The sequence below is a fragment of the Nipponia nippon genome, unplaced genomic scaffold, assembly GCF_047370975.1.
Source record: "Nipponia nippon isolate SJK-2023a ecotype South Korea unplaced genomic scaffold, ASM4737097v1 scaffold_6, whole genome shotgun sequence".
In the NCBI taxonomy this organism is placed as follows: Eukaryota; Metazoa; Chordata; class Aves; order Pelecaniformes; family Threskiornithidae; genus Nipponia; species Nipponia nippon.
In genome coordinates this window covers 74,426,237-74,444,324 of record NW_028262380.1, presented here as the reverse complement: position 1 = coordinate 74,444,324, position 18,088 = coordinate 74,426,237, and the positions used below count along the sequence as shown (strand labels likewise).

Sequence of the window (18,088 nt, the reverse complement as noted above, 5' to 3'; positions counted from 1 at the left end):
GTGAAGCTAGTGCAAATTACTGATTCTCTGTGGAAAGGTCTTCTGAATTTCACAAAGATGGCAATTCCATAGCTACGCACACACCAAAAAAAAATTCAGAAGAAACATACTGTAAGAAAGAAAACTTCAAATGTAGCAGGAAATAGTACTTTTTTCCTTGAATTTTCTTGATCTTGGTATTGTAGTTAAACAGATGGATTTAAAAAAAGTCTTAAAATGGAGTTTAACATCTGTGTATATGGCAGCCATCGCTACATAAATACAGCGTTCCTACTCTAGCTTTAAACAAGCGTGAATTTCAGGTAAGAGTAAGCACAGCTCTATCCTCTAATCTTTTTATTTTATTTAGAATTCTGGTAAAGAATTGGGTTTCTAGACAACTCCAATTAATGTCTTATAATACTGCCAATCTCTCTTCCCATCTCAGTGGTGCAAGATGATTGCTTAGATGGTCAGATGATTGCTGATGATTGTTAGTCGCTTAGAATGAGGCATTTTGAATTCTCTAGAAACAAGTCTCTCAGCAGCCTAGCGTACCTGACATCTGCTTGTCTGTTTGTTTTAGGGTTGTGTCTGAGATGAAAGCTGTCACCTTTACACGTCCCAGGAAGTATATTGTTTCATCAGGCTCGGAGCCTCCAGAGCTGGGCTACGTTGACATTCGAACCTTAGCAGACAGCGTGTGTCGCTACGATCTCAATGATGTGGACGTAGCATGGTTGCAGCTGGCCAATGAAGAATTCAAAGAAATGGGTGAGCAATGAGTGCTTGTGTTCTTATCGCCCTTTTTTTTTTTTTTTTTAAAGCTGGCAGTCTTCAGAATAAGACTTAAGAATAAGAAGGGCAGCAGTGGGAAGAGATGATAGAGGTATGAAGAGATAGTAATCATATGAGTTGGGGTAGCTGTGGCAAACCAGACCTGATGTGATTAAGCCCTAAGATATATACTTTCGTAACTGCTGAGTTGTATCTGCTTAGACAGGTCAGAATCTGGTCACGTGTTTGGTTTTTTTTTTTTTCTCTGCTTCTCTCCATTTCATAAGGGAATTCTCACAAAGTTCCCATTTTGCTATCGAGGTACTTGAAGAGAACATCAGATAGACCATTCAGGTAGTTTTTCCAGTTAGCCCTTTTTACTTATTTATTTATTTATTTTTCTGTGTCACATACCCGTATCATCTTTTTAGCTAGTGGTGTTCAGTGCGAAGAAGGTAGACAAAGAGTCTTGGGAAGTTTAGAGAACCTACGCCAGCTGCACAGGGAATGAGACAGTAAGGAATTCCTGCAGTGATTTATTGGAGGAACTTCCTAAACCTTGCTGTGACGGTGTGCTCCAATTCCAAAGCAGGAAGAGGAGCTGTCAAAGGGGAGCAACTGTTCCCTTTTCTACAGGATGGCTTGTGCGTGTGAAGGGGTAGGGGAGCAGGGCAAGAAGAGGAACGTTTCTTTGGTAAGGTGTGTGCTTCAGGAGAGGATTTCAGTGGAATTGAAGAGGATGTAAGTCAGCACAGAACTTTTATCGCATTGTTTAGATAAGGGAAAAGATGCTGTGCCAGACGGAAAAGGTTTGGACATGTTGGTGAACATTGTTCATTTTTGTTTTAGAATTGTGGCAGTTCCCTGCTTTGGGTTACAGTTTCGTCATACGGGTTTTACCTGGCTGTAGCCCATACATGGCGTGGCTCAAGACCTGGTAAACCACAAACTGACCATTTATAACTCTTCAGAAGTTTCTCCGTTTCAAACCCAGCCTTGACCTGGTCTCTTACCCACGCCTTTTTTCCAGATCTCAAGTCAGGCCTGCTCAGGATTAGTGTTTGGGCTTAGGTGATTTCAAAATAGTTCATGATTTAAGAGTTTAGGTTACTTTTCCTGTTATCGTCAGGAAAACAGCAGCAGCAAGTCCCCTGAGCTTTCTTCAAAGAAAAATTAAAAATACTTTTTATGATTTGTAATTGATATCAGTCTGTCCAATGTAGATAATCGCCTCAGTCTGTCTGTCTTGTGCCAAAACCAGAGGAGGGGTACCACAGTGTTATGCTGGGGAGGTGGATAACATTAGTGATAAAGTGCACAAGAGGGGCTCTTCATTGTGCAGATTTGTACCTGTGCGTGAAGCCTTGTGGTAGCCATTCTGCTACACCAACATATCCTTCAAAAGTACACGTTGCACGTGAAAGGCTGCACAGCTAGGATTTGACAGATCTAATCTTTGATGCTGTGTTTTGGTGTAGTTTTCTGTAGTTCGTTTGCTCTGAATCTTTATCCACTCAGTTTTGCTGTATGCAGAGGGAAGGAAATGCTCCTGTCAGTAGCAGGCAGTACATTGTGGGTCTTGAAATATGTACCTGGGTGCTCTGTCAGACACTGCACTCTACAGATATTGTTAATGGGCATTTGGAAAGTGAAATATTTCCTCATCTGCAGTTGTAGCACTTCCTTTATGGTGTCCCTGCAGCTATGAATTCCCTGTGTTTTCTTTGATACCTGTTGGAGTGCTTCAGGTACTGCAAATGTATATTCTGTCTTTAAAAGAACGAACGTAAACATTTGAACTGAAGCCGCAGTCCCTTGATTCCCTTTTTTTAACCCTTACAAATGCACAGTCAATGACATATCTCTAAGGGTTTTTTAGAAAGTGCTAGCAATCGGGAGGTTAGAATTTAGTTGCAAACTGGTCTAAACCCTGCCATCACCTGCTTTGCTGGTGCAGTATTTCTGGGCTGCAGGGCAAAGTTCGCTCTCTTTCATCAGCAGGATTTTGGATGTTCCCTCTTGCTACCTTTCAGCTGCTCAGTTCGGGTAGTGTGGGATGCATTGATCTCTGCTGCAAGGGTTTACCTGCCAGTAAGGGAAGCTGCAAGTACTTTTGTAGTGTTTGTCTTCTGATCTGGGGGAGCTAGAGAGGTTTTTTTTCTTCTTTGTTTTGTGGAATTTGTGGCTCAGTTATTCACAGGGAGAGCCAAAGGGGGATTTTCTTGTTAAAACACCCATCAGGAGGTTGCTATCTTCTGTATGTCACGGTAAACCTTAGGTATTGGGAATTAGAACAAAAGCAGGATATCCTAAGCCTACACTTCACTGTAGTGATTTAAGTCTATGGAAATGCTTGTGTTAAACTGACTTTGCAAGAGGAAAATGATTGTTTGCAGTAGCGTAGCTTTCTTGGTTTCACAGGTGTTTGTGTGGCATGATTTTGTGGTAAAGGTTGGTGTAGTACCAACTTGGAACTATTACAGCCAGCTCATTGTCACCGCAAGTGAGAGATGGAAGCCAGAGGGGGAAGGAAGCACTGTGCTCTTCTTTGATTTTTCCTTGCTGCTTCTATGATAGATATTTTTTTGGGTCTATAATAGTAATTTAATACAGTTAACAAATTTGAATTATAGAATACTATAATGTAATCAGCCTGTAGCTGTGGTATCATGAAAAATTTTCTGATGGATGCTGTTTGAAAAGACCAAATCCCAGATTAGATGTTGCATTTATTTATTGTCCCAGATTTGATGTTGCATTGTGTTTTTCACTTTTTAAAACAAACTAATTTATTGGTGCAGCAGGGTCTGAGGGAGACCTCGATTGGGGTTGCACCCTGTTGGGTTGGGACTTGTCAAAAAATCAACTGTTGTTAGAAACTGCAAGTTTGCTACAAGTATCATAGCAGATTTTGTCATTGATTTCCCCCCTCTGCCCCCATCGCTTTTGGTTCAAAACACTCAAATCTTTCACCAAAGAGTCAACATCTGGGTTGCAAAATTGAAGCAAAAGCCATAGACAGCGCTGTCCCAGAAGGAAAAATGAGAACAAGACCAGGAAGCCAAAATCAGTTTAGGAAAGTTTTTCTCAGGATTTTGAAAGATTGGTTTGGATACTCCACTTCTGTTAGTTTAATACAGTTCTAAGACTCTTTTGCCTTTTTTTTTTTTCCAGTTTCCCTAGTTTATGCTGGAATAGGCATGATTGTCTAGGAATGACATGTGTACGTGCGGGGGTCGGCCGTACCTACTCAGCTGTTAAAAAAGAAGCTGGAGTTGTGTGTGGTGGTGGTTATCACTTTTTCCTTTAAGTAAGTAACAATTCCTGTTTCCCAGGGATGCCTGAGCTGGACGAGTACACGATGGAAAGGGTCATAGAGGAGTTTGAACAACGATGCTACGATAACATGAATCATGCTATCGAGACGGAAGAAGGACTTGGGATCGAATATGATGAAGATGTTGTCTGTGACGTCTGTCAGTCTCCAGATGGAGAGGATGGCAACGAAATGGTGTTTTGTGACAAATGCAATATTTGTGTGCACCAGGTACAGCGGCCAGGGTACAGTGGGGGAGTGTAGGGGTGGGGACAGAAACTTTTCCAAACCATTAAAGATAACAGGTTGGATTTTTTCCAGTGACAGACATTGATCTGTTAAGTTCTTGCAGAGTTCACCATTGAGCGGTGGGAGGAATTCAGAAATTACATAATTGAGGAGAATTGTGAGATGTAATTCTAGAAATGTCATGCTAAGAGGGTTAAAAGTGGTATTGTGTCTGTGTGGAGGAAGTTACAAGGTGAGGAATAGCCCCCCCAAAACATACATCTGTGCATTTTATTCTCCCCTGGTCACTTCCCTTGCTATATTCTTTTCCTCTCTTTCTGCACGCTTCGGGGGCTAACACACCTTTAGTATCAGCAACTTAGGCTCAGCAGAGAGGCAATCAGTAGGGACACAGGTAGGATTTATTATAGTCATTTTAATTTCATGGAGAACCTACTGACCTGAGCTGAGCTAATGAAGCACTATTATGGGCCACCTTTTTGTGGCAGTTAAAAAGTCCTCTTAGCATGAAATAACAGATACAATTTTAGCATATCTGTTTCCGTGGATGCTACTTACTGTGGTAGATGCCTTCCTGTCAGCCTGTCCTTCCTTCCCAGCTTTAAGAAGTTTGCTTTGTCATTCAGTGTTCGGAAAACTGCGTTGTCCAATGAGCAAGAATGGCATTTTCTTGCGTGTGTTACTTAAATGCATTTGTGCTAATGATAAAGAAATACGCCTATGACAGCTGTAAGGTACAAATGGCTATCTTGCAAGATACTCAGAATAGAGCGGATGTTTTCAGACCTGTAGCAGTTCTCTGATCCTTAGTCTCTGATCACATCAGACCTGAAACTTAAGAGGGTTAAAATGGACAGTAATTTGGCCAGAGGTCTCCATAAAGATGCAGTCCTCTGAAAAAAGTGGTCTTAATTAGTTGCTGTTTCTGCACTTTTCCCTCTGCATAAGAAGTAAACCCCAATGCTTTGGAATAACATTGAGTATTGCACAGCAGAGCTCTTGAATTTGTGGTTCTTGCCTTTTGAATTAGATACAGGCCAGTTCCTGTTACTTGTAGACTTTGTGATACTGAACTTCATCCTAGCTCACTGCTGTCAGGCTTGTCTGTCAGGAGCCCCCTTGCTCTTTGGTCTGGCAAACACATTCTTCGTTTTCGCAGCTGAAGTGGGCAGTGGTTTGCTGCATAACAGCTGGTCATGACTTCTGCTCCTTTCACTGAAAGATCTTTTTGGGGAAAGAATGGGCAATGTGGTTGGCTAAGTTTATGAAAGCGTCCTGAGATCCTCCACAAGCTAATGGTTCTATAGCGTTAGAAATTCTGTAAAGAACATTTGGAGAGTTGTGAGAGGCTATGCGTAAACAGCTAAAAAGTAACAGAAATGCATGTTGTTTCCTTTTTTTTCTTTCCCTTTTCTGTAAATGGGAATACAGGCATGTTACGGGATCCTGAAGGTGCCGGAAGGCAGCTGGCTGTGCAGGACCTGCGCGCTTGGCGTTCAGCCCAAGTGTTTGCTCTGTCCCAAGAAGGGTGGTGCCATGAAGCCGACCCGGAGTGGCACCAAGTGGGTCCACGTTAGCTGTGCTCTGTGGATTCCAGAGGTAGGTGCTGACCCTTTGGGAGCTCAGGCCTGCAGTGACTCTGGGAGAGAAGAAATCTATTTAAAACATTGTTCAACCTAGTGCGTGTTGCTACACCGAGTGTAGCATATATATGGTACTTAGGAAGACAGTATAAAAGATTTTCAATTATATGTAAAGTCTGGCAGGATGAAGCATCATCTGCAAAGAAAGTAATTACATTACCTTTGTCAACCAAAATTAGGCCTTTGCTGATGGCAAAGCTCATTTAACAAGCACACAAAGTACCGTTTTATTTTGTAAATGGAACATTAAAGGTGAATCAGGAAGGTTTGGATGTGACAGTGAGAATTCCTGTGGGTTCTCGTAATCAAAATACTCATCCTGTATGATAATTTTAAATTGGAGGGCTTCACCTTGAAACTGTTTTGTTCATGCAGGGAGGAACTGATTTGTTAAAAAAGGAATTTTCATTTTTTTAGTTCCTTATAAACTGAGGAACTTGGAACGTTTTGCACATGCACGCAAGGAATTTGATTTCTTTGATAAAATTGTTTCCCTTTTCAGTTAACAGTGCTATAGTCACTCTGTGTTTTTTAACTTTTCCTTTCTTAGGTGAGCATTGGAAGCCCAGAAAAAATGGAGCCCATTACCAAGGTTTCTCACATTCCCAGCAGTAGATGGGCACTGGTGTGCAGCCTTTGTAATGAAAAAGTTGGAGCATCTATACAGGTAATTTAATCGCACAAATGTCCTTGGGTTTTGTTTTGTCAGCTTTTAATAGATACACAAAATCTGCATCCGCAGTAAACTTTGATTTCCTGTTTGTTACAATGGACTTAATTGCACACAAAGTGCTTTTGAATGTTTGTGTGCTCTTACTTTCTAGTAAAACCTTAATAATAGGCAGGTCATCCCATGAGACTTCCTAATTTGTAGATACGCTGATACCTTTATTAGTACACTGAAATAAAACTTAAATGTTGTTGAGTAGAGGAAAAAACCTATATTTCTGTGATGCACCACATACAAAAATGAAACTTGAATGCTGAAAGCTTCTGTGCTGAAACCCATCTGCTAGTCCCTGTTTAGTAGCTTCTAAGACAAGTGGGATACCTCGGTGGGAGTTGAGTATTTCCTGTAACAACCTGAACTTTTAAGGTGCTGGGCATGCCCAGCTCTCAGTGAAGTCAGTGGAAGCGAACACCTTCACTTTGATGATAAAGCTAGTTGTAGCTTTGAATTTCTAATTTTAGGTACTACTTAACATCGGACTGTTTTGGCTGTAACTATTTTTTCTGTAACTGTTTTATTGTTGGTCCAGCTTTTAAGTTGCTGAGGAGAATATCCAATCATTTAATATTAGGCTTTTTGAGCAGTAGGAAAGAAACAGATTGTTTGACTGGTCTGCTCTGAGATTCAAGCAAGCCACAAGCTGAGGAAATGAGCCCCATTTCCTCCATTGGTTGTGGGTAGATTCTGGAGCTCTTGGTGTTTCTAAGGGGGGAGAAGCCTCCTGGGCGTGGGTTTCCCAGTTCCCGTTGCTGTAGCAGCAGTGCCACGTTACCGTTCTGACTTCTGGTACTCACTTGAGCTCAGGGGTGATGACTGCTCGAAACAGCAAGACAGGGCAGAATCAAAACAAATGTCTAGTCTTCATGGTTCCAAAAAGAATGATTTCCGTATGCAATAAATAATTGAACTATAAAGCCAGCAGTATAAAGCCATTTGTTTCATACCAACAACTCACATTCTTGGGCCAGTGCCAATTTGTCTCATTGCAGACTTCTGAAATTCACTGCAGTTTCAGCTGGATTTGGATTCAGCCTTTCTCACCGTAGCCTGTGAATTGTTGCTGTTAAATAACTGAGCTGATCTGCACCAGAGCATTTCAGACTGGGAAGTGTGGTTTCACGGGCATATTTATATTGGGTTGTTAGCTGTAAAGCACTTGGAGATCCTTTGCAGTGCTTCACTCAGAAATGTTAAATAATTTTAAGAACAGTTGCAAAATCTAGAGAGATTGTGAAAACACATTACCAAGCCCCAGATTTTTGAAAGAGGAGATACTTGGTTTCCTGAGACACGGGACAAAGCTTTGATGTACCGTACTCGAGAAAAAACGATGAGAATAAGGACAGGTGACCCACTCGGGGCAGTGTTGTGGCTGTGTAGAAGATGACAGTAAAATGTAGCTTAGCATTGTGGTAACGTTCTTCAGCTTCAAAGTGCTGCTTATACTTCAGCAAAATGATCCTCAGAAAGCTCTCTGAGACAGAGGAAGATATTACTGTTTCAGAAGTCTGAATAAGTGGAGCTCTTCCTGTTTTGTGGCTAGCCTAATGTTACAGGATCCACGCCGATAAGACCAGCATTAAGACACAGAAATTTCTGAAGTCCTACACTTTTTTAAAATTCGGTTTTATCCATTTCCTTTTTTCCTCTGCTCTGAGTCATTTGATGAGGTTGCCAGAAAAAGTTGTAAAACAGCAATGCAACAGTAGTTCCAGTGAAACCTATCAGTCCGTTTCCATTTAAGGAATGTATAAAATAGTAAATGTTAAGTAGAGAAAATAAATCTGTCCACAGCATATAAATTTGCAATCGTAATACCTCCTTGCAGAGCTGTGCCCTTCCTCTTGGCTGCTGTTAGGTAGTTGTTTTGTCCATTCTCCAGACCTGTTCTGAGGGGTAACTTAGAGTAATTGAAGTCGAACACTTGAGTGTTTATGTATGTCAGTGCGCAGGGGAGAGGGGAGTGTCCTTCCGTATTTCTTCTCATACCACCTCTCCCCTTCTAGTGACAACACAGGATGACACGCAGGCACGATGGCTGCCACTTCAGACAGTTCTACATTTGAAATTACGGGGGAGAGACAAAAAATTACAGTTTTGCCTGGCATTTTACAGGAGTTGTGTAAATCTTGGTATCATTAAGGCTATCAGTGAGAAATATTTAGATTTGTGTTGTGAAATTTTATACAGCAGAGAAGAACATAAAGCCATGGCAATAGAAAGGAAGTAGCATTAACTGGATGAACTGAGAGAGAGAGATCCTCCAGAGATGTTAGGAGATGTGCACAGCAATTAAAAAAGCCCGGCAGCTGGAAGTCTGCATCAGGCTGGGCAGAGAGCAGCTGCAGTAAGCTGGGAAAAACGAGGCTGTGTGTTCTCCCAGGTTCAGCAGATTTCCTTCCGATGAGACAGGCTTTCCCCTCTTCTCCCAATAAAACATCAGCTGCACGAAGAGCTGATTATTCTCAATGATAGCAGCTTGGAAACCGTGGCTGAAGTACTCTTCTGTACTGTTTGGTGTTCCAGTTGGGCTGCTTTGGTCCCGTTTGTTAGTGAGAGAGAGGAAAGGGCAAAAGATGCCTTGGTATTTTTTAATTCCTTTTATCTGTTGATTTTATTAAAGAATGTTCATTTGAAACTTCTGCAGCTTACACTCTGTTGTACTTTTATATGCCATCTGGCTGCTGAGTCAACCTGAGCAGGAAAACCCAGAGGAGAAAGATACTTGGCTTCTTTACAAAGTACTGTATAAACATCCTAGCGCAATGTGTTTCTCTTTAAGGTTAGATGACTTGCGTTTGCATAGTTTTGTTTCCTTCGCATTAATAGCACTAATGTTCATTTCCACTTGAATTTCTTTTCACTGGAGGCAGAGGTGTGAGTTGATACAAATGCATATGTATGCGTGTGTGTATGTACATGCATATATATATTTAAACCTTTCAGTTTGTGGCTGGCAATAGCAATGACAGCATTTTGCAAGAGAAAGTTACATATAATGGAAATGAAGTGCTAAATCAGCTGAACTAGTCCCCATCACTGCATGACGGCGGGGTTCACTGGGAGGGAAGAAAAAGGACAAAAAAATTGGATTTCCTGTTCTCCTCGTTCCCCAGGTGAAATGAAGGCTGTAGTTAGTGAAGTAGTGATTGACAGTGATTTAATATTTGACATTATAAAATTGGGATAACAGGGAAAAAAAATCCCCCTTGGTTGAGGCCTTTCGGGTAGCATGGGTCTGGCTGCTGGGAAAGCCTTTTAATTAAAAGTACCAGACTGGCCTGGAGCCGCCGAGATGTTTTTCCCTCTCTCTCATGCTGGCACAGTCAAAGGGGGAACGTTTTCCTTTGTGTAACATTGCCTTACACGAGTGGCTCTGGTGACGGCAAGAACGCTCCTCTTGTGGATTTACTGGTTATTGAATAGCGTGATTGGGGTAGGGAGGGGTTAACCACTCCTGTCCCACTGGGCCACTTGATCGTTGCCTAGCCTGAAAGCACTAAATCGTAAACCTAATTAAAAGAGAGCAAGAAAGTACATGCAGCTTAGAAGCAGAGCGTGGTAGCAGGGTTGTTCTTCCAAAGCAGTCCTGGCTGCTTGAATAGTTTTAGGCAGTGTGGCTTCTTAAATTTATATTTGATTAATTTTAATTTAATTTCTGTAGTGTTCGGTGAAGAACTGCAGAACAGCCTTTCACGTCACCTGTGCGTTTGACCGTGGCTTGGAGATGAAGACCATACTGGCAGAGAACGATGAGGTGAAATTTAAGTCATACTGTCCCAAGCACAGCTCCACCAAGAAAGCGGATGACGAGACTTTCAGTGAAAGCCCAGGTCAGGAGAACGGGAACGGGATTCAGGACAGCTCTCTTCCTGCCCACATCGACCCTTTCCACAGCATGGATCAAAACCAGGAGGAGGCCCACAGAGTCAGCCTCCGCAAGCAGAAGCTCCAGCAGCTGGAGGATGAGTTTTATACGTTTGTTGAGTCTTTGGAAGTGGCTAAAGCGCTGCGGCTGCCCGAGGAGCCGGTGGGATTCCTTTACCAGTACTGGAAGCTGAAGAGAAAAGCCAACTTCAATAAGCCTTTGATTACCCCAAAGAAGGATGAAGAGGACAATCTGGCTAAACGGGAACAGGACGTTCTGTTCAGAAGGTTGCAGCTCTTCACGCACCTCCGGCAGGATCTAGAGCGGGTAAGCCACTGCACTGCCTGCGCTTGTGCGAGGTGCGCTGGCCTGCCTTAGCCGACTTTCCAAACTACGCTCTCGGTTACTGCCCTGGCAGTCCGGCACTCCATCCTGCGTCTTAACTCAAGGTTGTATTGTCGGGAAAGACCGTTAACACTAGATTTCTACAGAGCACACCAATTACCCTTTTCAAATAGAGGGTTAGTTCACAGGGCCAGCAGGTCTTGGCTTGTAGTAGCCAGTCTCCTTATGACTGGGTTGTCATATTTCCGCTTATGCTTTTTTACTGATTAACTCTGATGGCTGTGGACTGTACTGCATCCCCCAGCCCGAGCTTTTTTAGCCTTTAAGGGCTCTCCCTGCTCCTGTCATCTGGTGCCCAGGAAGGACAAGATGATGAAACTTACCTTGATTTGCAGCAGATCTGTTTTTCATTGACACAGCGTAGTAGGGTGATGTTTCACTGGACTGTGTCGTAGGTTTGGAGGCACGTGATATCCCACTCAGTTACGTTTTGAATGTTTAAAGAACAGTTCAGTAGGATCAGTTTGGTATTCTATCTTAAGTACATCTGATCCTGTAATGACCTGAATTCCTTCCTTTTTGGTTTTGGGGAGGGGGTGGCGCGTTAAGGTACATTAGAGCCAGCAAGCTTGTGTAGGCCAGGTACGGAACCCGGCTCAGGAGGCCCTGCCTCAGGCTCAGTAACTGGTGGGTGAACTAGGGCCTTTCTTCCAGAAAGTCTTTAAAGATCTAGCCTTTAAATCAGGAGAGCAGGTGCTCATGCATCTACTGCACTCTTTGTAAAGGATCCTGATGGCTAATTACTCTTCTAATGAATCAGTGCAGTTTTTCTTTTGAAGTTTTTCTCTAGTTTTAACTTCCAGCCCATGACCCTTTTCTAGCTCGGTGCGATAGCTGCTACCTAGTCTCTTTTGTTTCTGCTCCGTGTGCTCAAGATTTCTTTTAATCTTCTCTTTGATCAGCTAAATAAGTTGAGTTTGTCACTGTGTTCTCTGGATCTTAAATTATTCTGTATGTATATATCCATTTTTAAGTGTCATGTCAAAACAGGATACGTCTTTCTAGTAATATTTTTAATGTTTTACTACTCCGTTGTTCCCACTCGTTGTACCTCCAAGAGAACTTGGATGGAAAAAAAAAAATAAAAAATGGGGCCTACATTTTTTTCTCCTCTTCAAGATAGTCGGGTGGACTTGAATATGAATGACATTAGTGACAGCGTCATCCATCCGGAAACTGGTTTTGAAATCGTGTCATCCAGTTTACCTCATGAAACAGGTACTTCTGTGGACACGATGCATCTGCTGTGCAGCTTGGATCAGAGAAGGCAAAGAACAAAAGGCCAGGGACTGTATCAGAAGGGGTCCCAGGCTCGACGAATCCCTTCTAACTCAAATCCACAGAGTAATGACAGTTACTTGGAAGTGCTGGCTGTCCCAGGACTGGAAGCCTTAAATAGAGCAGAACCTTAGCAAAACCAGTCGCACTGGTTAAAAGTCTCCTCCTCAATGCTTGTGAGATCAGGCTACAAGGTTGTAACCCACAGGGCACCACGCTGTCTGCAGCCACGCTGAACTGCGAGAGCAGCCTGGGAAACACCCGCGTATACTTCTCGGCACTTCCCTCATCCAGGAAAGCAATAACTTCTAAGCTCCAGGAGAGCGGTGGTGGTGAAACTTAGGCAGCTGTCTAGATTAGACAGTCACATTTCAAGGGCAGAAATGTAGTTTTCTTCTAAAAAAACCTGAGATAAATAAATAATCATTTCATTACTGTTTCCAGTCCCTGCTACTTCCATTATGCTATGGCATGAACAGACTGGCCTGCCTTCATTTTGACCAATCATACTGCACTGGCAGGGTCATCAGAAAGACTGGTACTGTTGAATAGCTCTCCACGTTTTCATGCTATTAATTAAGTATAATTTTCTGTTGTGTCTCAAACAATAAGAAGGAAATGGTGCTAGGCTATTTAATACTGCGTATATTTAAGCATTTCCAGCATTTCTCTGGATTTCCTATATATATATATATATCTATCTCATGAATGATTCAGGTGTTCATAGAAGTTACTTCTGTGCTGTGTCCCTCCCAAATCTGTCAACTAAATGGTATTTAAGAATCTAAGAAGTGTGTTGAAGAAGGTTAAATTTAAATGCATTACTAACTTGTTTAAATGGTGTATAGTACTTAAACTGAATTAATGCAAAGCACAGATTGACAACATTCTAGAAACACAATACCTGTAAAACTCATCAACTTGATGTCTTCTAGGTGCGTAACCTCACTTACATGGTGACCCGAAGGGAAAAAATCAAGAGATCTGTTTGCAAAGTTCAAGAACAGATATTTAATATCTACGCAAAGCAGTTGGAACAAGAAAGAGTTTCAGGTATGCTTCAGGGTTATCTTTTTCATGGAAGACCACAGGCACAAACATTGAAAGGTTTGGTTACAGGCTAATGACTAATTTTGAAGGACAAACAGGACCTCATTTATTCTCATTAAAATCTTGTGTAGTCCACCATGCATCAGCAGTTGGAGAAAAAAATGACAATCTGTGCGGCTCTAATGGTGGGCACATTGCTATAGAAACTGGTGAGCCTGTGTTCTTATCCATGGGGCACCGAAGGGCTTGCTGCTTCAGGTCCTTTCTGCTCTGATCCTTTAATGGCTCCTTACGACAGAGAGACCATGACTTACATTCAAGTGCCATATGGTACCTAGTAAGTCTGGGTTTATTAGTGCCGCTGCATTAGTGTTTAGTATGTGCTTCTTTGCATCATAGATGGCAGTTGAAAGAAATGAATTTTAAAAAGGTAGCACTCTGGTTTTAAAACAACATGGTTTTTCTGCCTAATCTCGCTGATAGTAGTCTTTTCTGAGAAAGATTAATAACTTCAAAGTTATTGCATTAACTAGATTATCCTTGAAGTATTCAGTAACTAACAAACCGTATTTTAGACAGAATCGATGAGATGCACTTGCTGGTGGCTTCCCCCCCCCCTCCCCGAATCATCTCTCTGTCTTAGTGGCCATAGTAGTGCGAGGATTTATGTTTGCTACAAGTGTCATTAGGTGCAGCACAGCTACAGGAAGGTAAACTCCACCAGCAGTATGTTGTGAAACCACGACGTAGCCACATAATGGCTGATATTATGTGGCTACCAGAGACCCACTTATGTGGAAGAACACACCGGGCATGAGGACCAGAGTTAAAATAGGTACATTTGAAAGCGGTATTTACCCAAACGTGGAATTGCTTGACTTTAACTTAATTTGTTTACATTTAGGTGTGCCTTCCTCATTCTCCTCAATGGAAAACACAGTGTTGTTCAATAGTCCATCTTTGGGCCCCAATGCCCCTAAGATCGAGGATCTGAAGTGGCATTCTGCGTTCTTCAGGAAACAAATGGGCACATCTCTAACCCACTCCTTGAAAAAATCGCACAAGAGAGACAGAGTAAGAAACAGCTCTGGGAACGACAGCAAATCCATGCTGAGGCAGCCCAGCCAAAGGGAAGGCGGTGCAGCTCCAGGGAGCTTTTTGAATTTTGACAAGACCTTTGCAGAAACACGGATTGTATCAGCGCAGCAGAAAAATGGCATAGTTATACCAGACCACAGGAAAAGAAGAGACAATCGTCCACAGTGTGAGGTGATCAAGGCAGAACTAAAGGAAAAGACTTCTAAACACAACCACAAACCACTGAGACCCACGGAACTCTCTCAGAGGCAATCGGAAAACAAAAGGGCTGTGAACCACTCCAGTGGTAGGTCAGCACCTGGCACGCGGAGGGATATAGTGCCTAAATGCAACGGGGGTCTTGTCAAAGTAAACTCTAATCAGACAGTAGTTAAAGTGCCTACGACGCCCACCAGCCCAGTGAAAAACTGGGGCGGATTCCGAATTCCAAAGAAGGGGGAGAGGCAGCAGCAGGGGGAGAGCCCGGAGGAGACCTGCCGCCAGAACTCCAGCTACCCCTACCTGGGCATGGGCAGAGTTTCACCGAAGGACAGGGCAAAAAGCAAGCTAAAGCCTGACAGTGAGAATGATGGGTACATCCCCGATGCTGAAATGAGCGACTCGGAGACTGAAGTGGCTGAAAAAAAGTGCAGGCAGCAGAGGCTCAGTCCAAACAGCACTATCAGCAGAAGGACGGACATTATTAGGAGAAGCATCCTGGCATCCTGACTGGACACAGGGACACGGTGTCAGCACCGTGGTCAGTAGAGTCACTGCCTACAAGCCAACTCCACATTATTTATTGGTGTGAGAAAGGAGAGTTCTTAGACATGGCTACAGACTGACAAAATTGATAACCCATTATTCCTGAGCTGTATAAACATGTTTACATGCACTTAAAGCTGGTTTTTTTTTGCCCCCGCAAAAATTTTGAATCTCCTTTATTTGCAACTTCCCTGAGTAAGCGGAGAAATTACATCACTACTAAAATAGGATTTGTGATGAACACTAAAGTAACTCTCAGAAACCTTTTAGAAGGGGCTAGGGTGGGTAGGGGGAAGTAGGCTGTGTTCATCCCTTTTAGCTAAAAAGCACTGATAAAATTTTATTCCCTTCCCCTGCCTTCTGGAAAAGCACAAGCTCTTAATTTAACTAGTGTGTACTGAATCGAAGATGGTTGCTTAACCATACTGCACTGCTGAAGCCCATTACAAATGGTCACTTTCCTTGGATGGTGGTAGGTCTTTCTCCTCCATTTGCAGAATGTTTTCTGTTGCATTCACTTTGAGCGTAGACGGCAGCTCAAACCCCTCCGTAAGCTCCAGAGTTTACATGTAAATAAATACACCTACGAGATGACCAGATTTCACCATGACATTATACTGGAGAAGGAGGAAGGGACAGGTCAGGGCTGCAGCTGCCTTACAGTGCAACAGCTCAAAAAGACTCAGACCGAGCACGGAGGACACTCTGGAACGGCTCAGTTCTAAGAAAGGGGGCAGGCTTGTGGGCTACTGCACCCTGTGGAATAACCCGTCACCGTTTAGTCAGTCACCTGCCTCCGGGAGTACGATGACAATTCAAGACAAACATTTCTAAGGCACTAGTCAGTAGGATTTCCCAAAGCCCACCACATATGCACTAATGGTACGTATTGGGAAAGCCAGGCTTATGACACTAAAGGGTTGCTTTAAAGTGGACAAGAATATATATTTTTAAATAGAATAAAATGGAAAGGCAATAAATTGTGATTAGCTCTTTACAGTCAAATGAAGAAAAAATATTTCATTCTATTCTGGACTAGATTTGATGGAAGAGGGAACTCATATTCTGATTGTGTACTTTTTTAATAAGTGCAAATGGCAATAACTAGTAAGCTATGAGCAATAATATTAACAGATCATTAGGATACTGTTTTGTACCGAGTAGAGGGCACATATAACAGTGGAGTGTTAGGAGCCTGTAAATTTTGGAATTCTGCATAGATGTAAGTCAGGGTAGGTACTGGTGAAAAAGTTTAAGCAGCAGTGTGTTACAGAAAGACAGGCATAAAGAGCCCCCTTCTCCCCCTTCCCTACTCCTAGCCTGCTGTTACCACATCCACTCACTGTTTCGTGTTAGACCCTTGCCTCTTGAGCAGGGAACATTTAAAACAGTAGAAATCTGCCATAACTGAGTCTTCCAGAGGATTCAATCAAAACAAAGACAAAAAAAAAAAAAGGCTTGTTGACACCCTGTCTTGCTATGCAAGTTATCACTTAATTAACTACTGCAACAGAATGCATCCCTATCATTTGTTTTAAAGCTTTGGAGTCTTAACCTTTTTGATACCTTTCGGGATGATGTTGAGGAAGGGGAATTTTGTGTAAGATGATAGCATACTTTTAAAATCCCATTGCTGGTCCCAAGAAGTTAGATTAACTTCATGACTTAGAGAGGTGAAACTCAAACAGGGTGAATCTGAAATTACATAGTCACTCTTGGGATGCGTTAAAAGAAAAAAGTGCTTATTTGATCAAACAACAACAGACAGACAAAAGGTAAATGCAGGTAGGTTCTACTTGACATACAGCACAGTTTTCCAGACAGGCGCTGTTACTTTCTGTAAGAAAGAAGCTGATGACCATATAGGGAATTGTTTGTCAAGCCATAGCTGAAATAATCTAAATTTTGATTCTAAGTAAACATTTAACCTCACACCAGTTTGGAAGAGGTACCTTGTTAATTTGCACTATTTTGAATGCTAACGTTGTGCAGACTTAATGCCTTATCTGTTTTGCTCCCCAACGTTTAGGTTAATAAGCTTTCTAATGTTTCAAGTTAAGCTGAACCAAAACCAAAAAAGCTGTAAGAAGACTGCAGTATGACCAGCTCTGTAGGTTAGTTCTGTCTCCCATGCTTAGCGCTCAGCAGGAGAGGTGTCGTAAGTACAGCAGTGACGATACAAACCCACCCCTGTATTTTATTGGGATAGAACCATTTGCTGAATTTCTGTTTTTAAGCATTACCTTTCCTTGTGCAGACTGACCAAGAGATCTTTGATTATGATTGGTGTATTCTGTCAACCTGTAGGCTAGTTGAACTTCTGTAAAGTTGCCTGGAATGCCGTTTGTTAGGTTATAAACTCACACAAGTTAAATGAAGGGTTATACGTGTTGTGTATAAATCTTAATTTCGGAAATTTGAGAAAATTGTCATTACATTTGTAAAACCTTGTACAGAAGATTTTTCACTATGTGCCTAGCTTCGGTGTCCATTCAGCTGAAATTAATTAAAAAAGGTGCATGAAGAGAAACAGATAGAAATAAAAAGTATATGTAGAGATAACTATTTTATATTACATGGCCCAATCCTGTATTTATTTTCTCCCTTTTTTGAAGTATTTATAAAGACCTAGTTGAAGACAGCTGTATTTTTTGTTAAAATATTCAGTAGAATTGTGCCTTTTTGTCTGTATGTGAATAAATGCTGTACATTTTTGCAGTATCCTCGCCAGCAGTGTTTTAGAATTTGCAGCAGTTATTTTGTTTGGGTTTTTACATAAACACTTCACTGCGATGATCTGAACAACTGGTTAAAACAAGCATTTAATTTGGATTATTACAGGTATCAAAATGCACACTGCGGTTGCAAGAGAAAGATTTTTTTTCCTCTTTGAGGAATAGTATAGGGTCTTGTTACTGACAGCTGTGCCCATCCCATCAACAGAAAACGGT

The 18,088-nt window shown here is 42.0% G+C and overlaps 1 protein-coding gene across 17 annotated transcripts in view; it reads left to right on the top strand.

Annotated features, from left to right (window-relative positions):
- JADE1 (jade family PHD finger 1) overlaps nucleotides 1–18,088 on the top strand; it is a 50,235-nt gene that overhangs the window by 28,364 nt on the left and 3,783 nt on the right. For 16 of the 17 annotated variants that reach the window (XM_087736813.1, XM_087736822.1, XM_087736809.1 and 13 more), the window contains 7 exons: nucleotides 566–753; nucleotides 4,092–4,303; nucleotides 5,753–5,920; nucleotides 6,515–6,631; nucleotides 10,359–10,889; nucleotides 13,181–13,298; nucleotides 14,200–17,858. In XM_087736813.1, the coding sequence (XP_087592939.1) occupies nucleotides 566–753; nucleotides 4,092–4,303; nucleotides 5,753–5,920; nucleotides 6,515–6,631; nucleotides 10,359–10,889; nucleotides 13,181–13,298; nucleotides 14,200–15,101 (2,236 nt within the window). In that variant the 3' untranslated portion in view covers nucleotides 15,102–17,858. Of the gene's footprint in view, nucleotides 1–565; nucleotides 754–4,091; nucleotides 4,304–5,752; nucleotides 5,921–6,514; nucleotides 6,632–10,358; nucleotides 10,890–13,180; nucleotides 13,299–14,199; nucleotides 17,859–18,088 lie in introns of those variants that run through there. The other variant, XR_015699754.1, reaches the window with a different exon arrangement.